This window comes from Squalius cephalus (genome assembly GCF_949319135.1).
Source record: "Squalius cephalus genome assembly, chromosome: 6".
Classification (NCBI taxonomy): domain Eukaryota; kingdom Metazoa; phylum Chordata; class Actinopteri; order Cypriniformes; family Leuciscidae; genus Squalius; species Squalius cephalus.
This window is the reverse complement of record NC_137127.1, coordinates 9,093,758-9,106,809: the sequence shown is the minus strand read 5'-3', so window position 1 is coordinate 9,106,809 and position 13,052 is coordinate 9,093,758. Positions and strand designations below refer to the sequence as shown.

Below are 13,052 nucleotides of genomic sequence, written 5' to 3'. Positions count from 1 at the left end.
TTAGACCCTTCAGAACAGCTTATAAATTGCTTTACTGTCTCTCTCTCTATCTCTGTCTCTCTCAAAGTTTTGTGTTTGGAAAGTGTCTTTCTGTCATTGTGAGTACATCTGTCTCATCTATAGCGATCTGCTGCCATTTCTCTGTTCTCTCCGTCTCACACACCCTATTTCTCAGTGTTTGTGTGTATAGGTGTGTGAGCTGGTCTCTGGAGGCAGAGCAGCTCCAGTGTGTGTGTGTGTTGTCTTTAATCACATTTCAGAATGAATTATGTAAAAAAATGAGGAGAAGTCTGCAGCTGCTGGGATGCGTTCGCTGCTCTCAGGTCCAACACAGCCTTCTCTCTAAATAATGAACCACCAGAGCCCATAAGGACTGGTGCAGAGATGGGGATGGACTCGGAGACAAGAGGGCTAGATGATGAGATGGGGGAGGGTTGGGAAAGACACTGGGGTGAGGGGTGCTGAGAGAGACCGAGGTGGATGAAGCTCAAATGGAAGAAAGAAAATTGAGAGTGTAATGCATGTCGCCTTTTTGTGCTTGTTTCTCATTTACACTCATGTTGTAGATTTGAAACGAAACATGCATCCTTTTGCATCTTTTGTCCTCCATTTATCTGAATATCAAGCAGATATTCATCATTTTTTACAGTGCTCTAACCATGAACATCTGTGGAAAATGTTTGTACTAACTAGAGACCATGACTAACTACAGGACATTTTGTTATTTGTGTTGAGTCATGGTTAGCTCCTCCCATTATGAAATCTCATTGGTCAAAAAAAGTCAATGCCAACGTCTGTTTGCAAATCATTTTACTTCTTTAATTTCACACATTTACATCAAGAATTTTATTGATTGAGAATCATTTGGATTGTGAAAAGTGGGCATAACATACCAGAATAGAGCCGGACTGAATGCAAGTTTGCTAAAACAGTGCTTTAATAGCTATTGGTTAACATGATTTAGTAGCCCTGGCAGCCTAAGTGGCGTCAGGAAAGTCATTTGAGGGTAAGAACCAGTTATTATATTTTGATTAAACATTACAAAGACATTTTATTCTTTTTAATAACATGCACAGCTGAATCATTCACACTGAGACCTAGAACATGCATTAATAAAGGAAATAGGCTCAATTTCATGTTGACTCCATCCATCCATCAACATACTGGACAGAAAATAATAACACTAATGAAGATGATCACTATTTAGCTTATCTAGCACAGTGCTAATGGGTTTGAAGTAGACAGGCCACTAACAGATAATAAGACTCATAATGTTCACATAGTATTATACAAAGCAGAGTCTTCTCATCTCTTCTGTCCTCTGCTGATTTGGACGTACTCATGATCACACAGCAGCAGGATACAGTTGTCAGTCCTGTATCTGAGTCTTAATACAGTTGTGTTCACACACAGTACGGTTATTTGTGGGAGAGTTGCTCTTCAATGATAAGTGATAAGACTTTTCAGTTTTATGGATGTCGCCATTTTTTATATTACTTTGGTCACACCGTCACTATGATTACTGGTAAGAGAATACGGGCTTGACTCCCGTTGCACGTTCATACAGACAGTATTCAAGACGCTACTGTAAGTTGCTATGTGATCAGGACATTTTGAGACTCACACCAGTAAATGCGGTTGTCAATCCCACAAACTGACAGTGTGAACGTAGCCTGTTTGACAGGCAAGGCGTCGAGAGCTCAGTACCAGTGAAAGGAGAGAAGATTGTTTGCTATGTTCACTCTCAGTGCCCACCCTACACTTGTAAATGTCATATAGTGTATATCTATTTTATGCATCCCTATACTGATGCCATCTTCATTTTAACAAGTGAGGGAAAGTATAAAGAATTGAGCGGTGAAAAGTGCAAGAGCATCCTAAGAGATGGGATGAATCCCCAAAATGGCAACAGGAATCAGTAAACTAATGGTTTTCTGTAGCTTGTTTCTCTCAATCTAATATTTTTCTCCTTTTCTTTTGCCAGTATGAGTAGTTTTTGTAACACTGTATATCACAGCAGTGTAATTTTTATATGAATAAAAAAATTAAGTCAATTAAATACTTAGAAATGTTAGATACTTTACCTCATTTGATTGTTTTTTTATACATTTTTTTTATTTAGAACTTGATAGATGCTATACTGGCAATAGAACAAAATACATAACCAACTTTTGTATTATATTTTGTATAACACTTGAGTTATACACAAAATACTTAAAACATTAAAAGTAAAATCAAACAGATAGAAACATTATATGCATCTGTCAATTTATCAGTTCATAATTCATTATGTTGAAGCTGTAAACTTTAAGGTCTGCTGAGGATCTTGTTTCAAAAATTTCATATGCTTTAAGTTTTTTGTATTGTATTGACGATCCATGTAAATAGATAGATAGTTTAGTGAGTTTCTTTTTGCCCACTGTTGTAGGACATAATATAATGTGTGATTTATGCTGGATTTTCCCCCCTGTTTCTTATCCCTTTCCTTTCCTCCCTCTTCTGTTCTGTCTTTCTGTATGCTACCCATTTCCTGTGATGTGTTAGTAATGTCGACACCAAGGAACTATGTGGTGAGTATCAGAAAATAAACTGTCAGTTTGTGTTAGTGACAACGAATTGAATATGCTTTGCAAACAAGCATTTTTATTTGAATACAGTTGTGTAGCATATTTACTGATTAACAATATATGGACCAAGCAATATTACTCTAGTCATTCAACCTAGTGTCAGTTACAACATAAGTCTATGGATTGTGCACAATTTCTCTTTTGTAATATCTTGGGCAATTTTGTTTTTGAGGCAATTTTTTTTTTTTGCTTCCATGTTTTCGTTCTCCCATGAAGAAAATATTTCATTATTCAGTTCTGTCTCATCTCTCTCTGTTCATCAGACTACTTTGCCAACCACATGGGAGATTACGAAGGTGTGCTGGCCTCCCTAGAGACACTCAACCTGGCGATTCTCAAAGCCATGGACTTCACCAAGAAGGTTAGTAATGTGCCAAAAACTGACTCAAGTGTGTCTCTGCTTCAGTGTATCTCTCCTTCTATGTTTTTGTCAATATACATTCAGATTTTTGAAAACAAGCAAATTTTTATTAAAGCATTGCTGGTTTAGCTCTGCTCCTAAATCATAGCTTGTATCAGATGTGCCTTTGGGGGTCTGTAAAGAGAAAACCATCTCCAATAAGAATACTACTGTAAATCCCTCCTCAGATGAGGAATAGATTTCGCGAGAGGAGTGTGAGCATGTTAATGCAGTCTCTCCTACTCGTCTAAATATAACCTCTCGTTTCAAAGCTTGGCTTGCATATTCTGTTTGTGGTTTTCTTCTCATTAGCAAGCTGGTGCTCAGTTAGACAGGGCTGCAGATTACTGAGCTGTGGCCATCACAAATATGTGCCTCTCTCTTCCTTTCCGTTTCTAACCGAGTGTGTAATCTGATTTATAGAAGCGATTAAAACCCAGTCTCTGATTTTTTTCCTCCAGCTCGTCTTGTATCAATCTTTGAGCGTATTCCTCCCTCCTCCTTGTATTTTACACTTCCCACCGGCACGCTGGAGAATGTAATTGATGTTACTAAGGTTCTTGTTAATACTGCAGGTTAGAGGTCTTAAATACCTGGATGAGTGATAGTTGTAAAAAGAATCTGTCCCAATACAAACTGAGTTTACTCTTTAAAAATGTATGGCCCATTTGGGGTACAGTTATTAGTGTTTGTTTCGTCTGTGTGTGTGTAAGCTTTGCAGCGATGGATTCTGGGCTCCAAGACACTCTTAAACACTTGTGTTTTAATGTGACTGGCTGATTGCAAACAAACCTTCGCAAATTTCGCAAAGCAAATTATTACACCCTGTGATTCTTCACTACCCCCTACATTTGCATTTCTGTTCTCGACAGGTGATTTCTTACCAAAGCCACTCACAATTACACAATTTTCTCTTTGAGTTCTCCTTTCTTTTGCAAACGCAGCAATGCTCTGCTTGTGTTTTTACATCTTCAGGCATAAGATTCTTACCTGACCATAATGTAAAGCTTTTAGACTGTGTAGATGTATGTTGATGGGGATGCAAAGGATAGGAAAATAACAAAGGAAAAATCACTGTATTTTTACACCTTTCAAAGTTAATGTGTTTGACATATTATTCAATCTGTTTAATGCAATACCGAATTTTATAATTTTACGGTTTCATTATTTCTAAAAACTGGTCAGAGATTATTAGATTCATCTATTATTATATTGACAGCCTTAGTTTTTAATAGTAAGAAATAAAAAAGTTTTTTTATTTTATTATTTTAGTGAGTAGTTAAAACGATACACAGAATTGTCATGTTCTGTCTGAGTTTTCGTTCATTTGTTACCATGGTTTCTAATTAGTTTTGCACCTGTTCCTTGTTATGTTGACTATTCTTTGTGTCTGGGGCCATTTACATGACACAGTTTTTTACTAAATACTGAAAACTGTTTATACGTTTTGGCCATTAATTTACACGCCTGCGGCGTTTTGGGGGCCTGAATACAGAATACCACGTCACGCTCCTTCTCTGGATTTATGCTACACAGGCCGTGACAATAATATCTTAATACAAATGAAATATATAATTTTATTTAATCAGTATTTTTGGCTTTAGTACAATTTTTTTATATACAGACCCTTTCCAAAAAATTAGAATATCATGGAAAAGTTTATTTATTTCCATAATTCCATTCAAAACGTTAAACTTCCATAGATTATAGATTCAGGGCCCACAACTTAAACGATTTCAAGTATTTAGTTGTTTATTTGTACATAATTTGGGCTTCCAGCTCATAAAACCCACGAAAACAGGATTTAAAAAAATTAGAATATTACATGAAATCACACAGTAATTAATTACACAGTAATCCCATGGTCATTGAACCAGGTTTTGGTTATTTTGGCAGTGTGGGCCGGTGCAAATCCTGCTGGAAAATGAAGGAAGCATGAAGTGCTCTGAACATGTCCTGGTAGACGGCTGCGTTGACTCTGGATTTAATAAAGCACAGTGGACCAAAGTCCTCTTTTCTGATGAGAGCAAATTTTGCATCTCATTTGGAAACCAAGGTCCCAGAGTCTGGAGGAAGAATGGAGAGGCACACAATCCAAGATGCTTGAAGTCCAGTGTGAAGTTTCCACCGTCTGTGTTGGTTTGGGGAGCCATGTCATCGGCTGGTGTTGGTCCACTGTGCTGTCCACTCAACGCAGCCGTCTACCTGGACATTTCCAGAGCACTTCATGCTTCCTTCAGCAGACAAGCTTTATGGAGATGCTGACTTCATTTTCCAGCAGGATTTGCACCTGCCCACACTGCCAAAAGAACCAAAACCTGGTTCAATGACCATGGTATCACTGTGTAATTACTGTGTGATTTCATGTAATATTCTAATTTTTTGAAATCCTGTTTTCGTGGGTTTTATGAGCTGGAAGCCCAAATTATGTACAAATAAACAACTAAATACTTGAAATCGTTTAAGTTGTGGGCCCTGAATCTATAATCTATGGAAGTTTAACGTTTTGGATGGAATTATGGAAATAAATAAACTTTTCCATGATATTCTAATTTTTTGGAAAGGGTCTGTATATATATATTTGTCATTACATTTTGGGAAGGGGGTCCCTAATGAAGGGATCAATTTTGAGGGGTCCTTGGCATCAAAAGGTTTGAAAATCATCGTTGTATAGAAAGTAAAATGAGAGAGAGGATGTTTTTTAATATGCAAGGCTGTTGTTGTTTTGTTTACTGCCAATTCATTTACAGACATTGCTGTGAGCATGTAAGACATGCTGCTGCTGCTGCTGCTGCTGCACATGTAACATGAAATAACCCCGTAGCAGATCTATACAGGTGGAGCTGGGGAAGGTGGAGGGTTTCTGAAGTGAGCTGCAGACTGCTAACAACAGCACTACTGGGATTTGTTTGAATGTTGAGCCGGAGCTCAATTGCCGCTGATCCAACAACCAGTCAGCTGTGCAATGTAGATAATTACGTGATTGCTACTAAATGAGTTCGACCTATGAGCCTGCGCCATCTAGAGTTTCATGACAGAACTAGATAATCAATAAGGTGACAGTAGAAACACTTAAACAAAAACAACAAAGCAGCTCTTCATAAGGCCTGTAAATGTTTTCCTTGTTGCACTGGATGTGTTTGTGTATGAATGTGTGTATTTGAGTCGATGAGATGGAGACAGACTAAGTGAGACAGACATTGTCATCGCAGTAGTTGTGGTAATGTGAAATATACCAGATGCTGTGCAAAGTGTTAGTATAACAGCAACTGTCATCTAATATACGGGGTAGAAGCAAAACCACACGCTGCCTCTCCTGCAATGAAGATGGCATAGTTTCAGAATATATTGGGACTGAGAAATCCTTGGAGATCAGTATGTTAAAGATCTAGGAATGTTGGCTTTTAACAGCTACTCACAATTAAGTAATATCTCACACTTTACATTAAGTCATTTACATTCAGACAAAACGGGACCAGTTAGTTTGTGTACTTTTTATCTGCCAACAAGAATAGTAGCATCAAGCTTTGTCTGCTGCCTGCCAGGTAAAGCACGGACTGGAACACAGCATGTGAGTGGACTGGAGTGACAGCAGCTTTCTGTCATTTTTTTGATTTATCTCTCTCTCTCTCTACATTACTAGACACCAACCTTTGACATTACACTGAGTAACATGGGCTACAGCTTTTGTTTATCCACTTTCTTCTCCATTACTGCCACGTCTCTGGAGATTCAAACCCTTCCACTAGCTGAGTAACAGAGCCATGATGTCTGTCTGATGGCGAATAATCAGATGTCCTTAAATCAAAGAGATGTTTGCCACAGCAACAGATGTTGATAAGTGTTGTGTTGAGTCCTCTCACACCTCTTCATTACTCAAAATATAGTGCTCTGTTCTCTGGAAAAGGTTAAAGGCTGCTGCTAATTATTAATGTAAATGTGTTTTTTTCATACAGCCCATGAAATATTCATGTTCTTGCACACCAGGCATCAATTTGCACTGTAGCTTATGTGCAGTTTAAGTTGTGTGATCATGTGTATGGAGGGACACGCTTCTAGTGTAACAATGGTGGAATTAAATCTGCCTCATTTCCCAGATATGTGTACTGTGTTAAAGTGCCGTGTATAGACTAGATAATTCTTTTGATGGTCTCTAATAGGATCAGATGCTTTAAATATGCCATGGTGAATTTATCTGAGGTGTAGCCATTGCGGTAAAATCTTTTATAGATTATAGAGAGCAATTTTCCCCCTATTCGCTCAAAGCATTCTGGAATGAACAATATTACCCTTTTATCAACAATACAGTACAGTCAGGCTATTTTTATGTTTATGTAAATATACCATAACCAATATGCAGAACCAATTTTAAATTATTCTAATTTTCACACATTAAAGGAGAACTCCGGTCAATTTTAACATTGAGCTCATTTTTTTTTTGTAAATTTGGAGTGCTGTCAGTACAGAGAACAACGACAAAAATCGGTGTTGCCTACACCGTGTTATCCTCTTTTTAAAATTTGCACCCTGTTGACTTCAATGGGGCAAGTTTTAAACCTGCGTTTAGCCTCTTAACATCCTTGATGTGTCATTACAAGTGCACAGCTAATGTGAGTGATTCCTTCAGAGTGAACACGGGTGAATCTGACTGCAGTAGATGTGAAAGATATGAATAAAAATGAAGTTAATTCGGCCAGTGCTCATACCTGTATTTATTTCCTGTTTTCGGTCAAAGTCCATAGTAGTCGATTGTCGAGTTCACGCGCGTGATCATAGGTAACTAAGCAACAGTGGAGAACTCGACAATCGATTACTGTGGACTTTGACCGAAAACAGGAAATAAATACAGGTATGAGCGCTGGCCGAATTAACTTCATTTTTATTCATATCTTTCACATCTACTGCAGTCAGATTCACCGCGTGTTGACTGAAGGAAATAAGCTCAATGTTAAAATTGACCGGAGTTCTCCTTTAAGAACTGTAGAAAAATGTGTAGAAAAAAAAAGAAAAGAAATGTGTTTAAATATGTAAAAATGTTTTAAATGTATAAATATTATTTTTACTATTACTATTTACTATTATTGTTATTATGGTTCGCTTCATACTAGCAGATATCAACTGATATTGCCTTTTTATTAACAATACCGATAGAGGTTATTTTTGTTTATGCAAGTATCCGATAACTGATATGCAGAACAAACTTTAAAATATAGTTTTATTCTCAGATTTTCGTGCACTGTGATCATCAAACAAATATTTAAAAATTATATAAATAATTGTTTTTTTAAATAAAATAAATATTATCAGAAAACACATTTCTGACTGACACAAATAATTGTAATCAGAATTAATAAATAACTTGAAATTATAATAACTCTTATTATTATTATCAATCCAGTTATTGGTCTGTCTATGTAATGGTTTATTTTGTTCCATAAAAATAGCCACAAGTAAACAACTTTACTCCTATTCCACACTGCTCACATACAGTACTCTATAACTGTGGCCTATTCAATGCACGTTTTTAGCAGTTTGTCTTTTGGGAATGCTCTCTACCTTGCTTCTCATTAAGTCTCTCAGCCGCAATTGCTGACATCCCACTGAACAAATGAGCTCAGTATAAGAGTACTGATGTCAGAAAAGAGGACAGCTCTCTCCTACTATCTCAACCTGTCAGAGCGAGAGAGCAAAGGAAGTAGATCAGAGCCGCTGACTGAGACGAAAACACTCGCACACACTGTCAGCGGACTCATGTTATCTGTAGCCTACATGCAACTGCTTTGTCGTTCGCACATCATCTTGACGTTACCGAGCTTGCCACTTGTCCTCCGCATATTTTTGGGCGAATGGAACAAATCTAATGCACAATGTTGCGGGGAGCGCACAAAAGATACATCTACATCTTAATATCAGCTACAGATCACCGATCACACATATAGGCTGCCAGATGGTCTAAATGACATGGTTTCCTAGTGTACGCTTTCTCTGTCTCTCACAGAATATATGATTTATTATTATTGTAAATATGAAGAATGATGCCAATTAAAATGTCTTAAATCTTTTCCTGCTGCATACTTCGAGATAATTCTTCAACTGACAGCATTTACTGAAGTCAAAAACTGATGAAAGTGAAGAGATCAAGCAAGCCCGAATAATATGAAGTGCTGTACTTAACCAATGCAAATAAACGACAAAAATAACGGCGGTTGTTTTTCAATAAAGCGCGCAAGGGTCATCATCACCCCTGTCATAGCATGCTCAATTTTAACACATCAAGAACATGTTTTTAATTGGCCATTTAGCAACTGGAAGTGGCTGAAGCAGCATGCCATTGGAGGGAAGATGATGGGTACAAAAGAAAAGCAAGAATTCATTAAACACATTTCATCTTTCCTTTGCCTGTCCTGCACACACAATTTTAATGAGCTCCTCTCATTAGCTGCTTCTTGGTTAAAGCGCTTGGACTTTGCCCAGACATTCACACACTGTTCCTTTTGCCAAGTCTTCAAATAGAGAGCGTTTACTCTTCAATTTTTTTCTGTTTGAGGATAAGATTTTGTTTGAGCAGTTTAAACAATGACAGAAGTTTCTCATAATTTATTATCATCTCTTCTAATCGGCCTGTTCGGTTTCCGTTTTTTCGTTCTCCGCAAGTCTTTCAGCTCATTTCAGCCTGCTTCAAGTGACGTGCCATATGTGTGTTTTTTCATGCGCTAAAGTGAGCACACTTGTCAGAGGATGAAAAAGCAGTTATTGTAGGGCTGTCTGTTGTTTAAAATGTAAATGCAGGAATTCATTAGGATGCCAAGCTGGGAGCTGTCGCGTTTTGAACAGGTTGGCTGTGCTGTGCACTCTGAAGCCTTTGTTTGATGCCAGAGTTGATATTAATGAGCCTGTCACATGGCAAACAGTAATTATGCTTATTGGAAGAGATTTTGGCAGGTAGGGGGTGGACTGGGGACTGTTTTATATCAATTTTCCAGTTCTTTCTAACTTGACAGGATTAGATTGAGGATTGGACAGTGTTCGGTTTGGTCTCTGAGGTTCTGAAATACAGTTTCCTGCAGCTTTACTGTAAACCCCTGCTATTCCTGTGACACTGTATGCTAGGCAAATATTTAAGCCTATGGAGAGCATTAGCTGGGTTGCTTATTCATTTCATCCATTGTAAAACTAATAGTCATACCATACTCTCTAAGTTTGTGAAGTGGTGATATTATTTTCTGTAGCCACAAGCCATTGTGATTCACTACTTATATTTATACACTACCGTTTATAATTGTGGATTTGGAAAGATTTTCTAATGCTCTTGAATGAAGTCACTTATGCTCACCAAGGCTGCATTCATTTGATCACATGTACTGTAAAAACAGTTATGTTGTCAAATATTATTATTATTTATTTGTTTTCTATTTGAATATATTTTAAAACATAGTTTATTGCTGTGATGGAAAAGCTAAATTGTCAGCATCCAATAATCCAGTCTTCAGTGTCTTGATCACATGATCCTTCAGAAATTATTCTAATGTGCTTATATTCCTTTTATCATCAATGTTGAATTAATGAATTCTTTGATTAATAGAAAGTTCAAAAGAATAGCATTTATTTGAAATAGATTTTGTTGTAGCGTTATAAATGACTTTATTTTCCCTTTTGATCATTTTAAAGGCATCCTTGCTGAATAAAAGAAAAGTATTAAGTTCTTTTTAAATATCTTACTGACTCCAAACTATGTATATATAACTTAAATATACTGCCTATAATCTATGATAACAGGCACTTCATGCAAGTCAAAACAAAAAAACTTTCTTTTTTTTTGGTCACATTCTGTCCTATACCAAAACAGCTTTGTTTATTGTATTTCTTGATGATTTCCATGCTGAAAAGAGAAGTTAATCCCTGAGTCTGAAATCGCATACTGTCTGAGGTACATTTGAATTTGAATGTACTACATGATCATTAAAAAAGTGTTTAGTATGAATGTGGGTAGTATGTATGAAACTTGGACTTACTACGTCCGCCTTGTTATTGTCACATGACCTACCAGCGTCAGTTGCATCGCTTCATTCATAATTCCTCTCCCGTGGCCTCATGGGATAGTAAAGTGTCCATGGAGAGCGCACTCCAGAATCTCGGCGGAAGTAGTTGGTCATCCAGGGACTTTGCACTTAATGTATTGTTTTTCGAATACGATGTATTCAAACTCACTACTTGTTTGGCGTACTGTTTTTCACATACTATATAGTAAGGAGGTATTCGATTTTGGATGCAGCGAATCTCTGTGTCTTATTTTTAAAAAATGTAAGCTCGGTCAATAAGTACATTCTATCATAGACTCATGCTGTGAACATCTGAGGTCCCAAATAGAGGTGAGGGACACTTCCTGAGAAAAAAATTTCTTAGCCGCAGATGGTACAGAACTTCTCTCCCCTTTCATTTCATTCTGACCTGAGGTAAGGGGGTTTGGACATTGTTATAGACATTTATTACACACCTCTTGTGTTCAGTCACTCTCCCTTATATTCATTTGCTTTTAGTTGCTGAAAGGTTACCTAGTTCCCCTGGTAACCACTTATGGCATATCCATATACTTTTGGCCTTATAGCACATATAGGTAGAATAATAACAATAAGAGCAAAGTGTTAAAGGTAGCATCATGGACCTTAAATTGTTATTATACTATTATACTTTTTCGGATATCACGTTTCATGCAGTGTGTAATATACCTGTTTGTGAATGTAAAATGTTTTAAAGATCAAAGTGCACGATAAATGGAGCTAGTCTCCCAAAAGAAAGAACCGATTCTGAACTGCCTGAAGTGATTCGTCAATAATTCCAACATTGTCATGCCCGCCAACGGTCTTCATTGACCGTCTACTTTGACCGGCCCTCAAACACTGTAGATGCAGCTGAGGCCTGGAAGAGTTTGGTTTGTGTTGTCGACATGTTGAGAAGACGCTGTTTTCTGCACTGCAAACACAAATCCACTTTGCATGCACTTCAAAAGGATGAGGAATCGTGTTGGAAATGATATGGTAAAACCATCGTTACTGTTCGTATTACTGTGTATCAAGTGTTGAGGAAGCCTCTTGAGCTGATATTCAGATATGGTAATAGGCATTTCGTTTTTGACGCGTGCTGTAAGCAGTAGACCAATCACAACAGCCATCTGACCAATCAGAGCAGAGTAGGCTGGTGGAAAGGAGGGGTTTAGAGAGACTGAATCCTTTATTAAACTGTTTCAGACACTGTGACAAAAGAGATGCAATGTATATTTTGAAAAAATTTAAGTTTTTTTTTTTTTTTTTTACCTTGGATGCATGTAATCCCAACGCTATCTCACGACCAATTCGTACGAATTCGTACGAGTGATAAAAAAGTGGCTAATTCGTACGAATTCGTACGAGTGAGGTCATATGAATTCGTACGAATTAGCCACCTCGTAGAATTCGTACGAATTGCCGTGAGATCAGGCTGGTAATCCTTTTGTAGGACACATCCAAAACAAAATTAGGACCTTTAAAATAGCATAATAGAGGCACTTTAAACTAAAAGTGTTTTCCAGAACATAAAGCTGCTGTATATACAGAGACATTTATTCCTACTATGGTGCGTTACCACTATGCTCAGAGGTAATTTAATTCAGGGCTTATTGGAATGTTACTGCTGATGATTCAGTTAGTGTGGAGGGTTTCAGTCTGCTCATACACTTGTACTATTGTCATTTACAGTGGGCTGTTTTCTGGCCTGTTAGCGGATCTAAAGGCCTAGCGCTGGGGACAGGATTAAATAAACTTCCCCAAACAATAAGCAAATTCATTCTTTCCTCCTTTGCTTTTCTCCACAGTGTGAATGATTATTTATGAGGTGGTGAGCCTGGAATTTAGATTTTGCATGTTGCCATAATGTTATCCTTGCGCAGGCTGTGTGCTAATGAGACTGGCTCAATGTCTCAAGCTGCTGTTATGGAATTGCCTTCCAAAACTTGAAGTATGGTGTTGTGTAACATGAGTGGCTTTAAACTC

At 37.5% G+C, this 13,052-nt stretch overlaps 1 protein-coding gene across 2 annotated transcripts in view; it reads left to right on the top strand.

Moving 5' to 3' along the window:
* Positions 1-13,052, top strand: part of necab2 (N-terminal EF-hand calcium binding protein 2) — an 86,996-nt gene that overhangs the window by 38,627 nt on the left and 35,317 nt on the right. For both annotated transcript variants that reach the window (XM_079874973.1, XM_079874972.1), the window contains exons 4-5: positions 2,545-2,570; positions 2,891-2,988. In XM_079874973.1, coding sequence (XP_079731099.1) covers positions 2,545-2,570; positions 2,891-2,988 — 124 coding nt within the window. The remainder of the gene's footprint in view (positions 1-2,544; positions 2,571-2,890; positions 2,989-13,052) is intronic.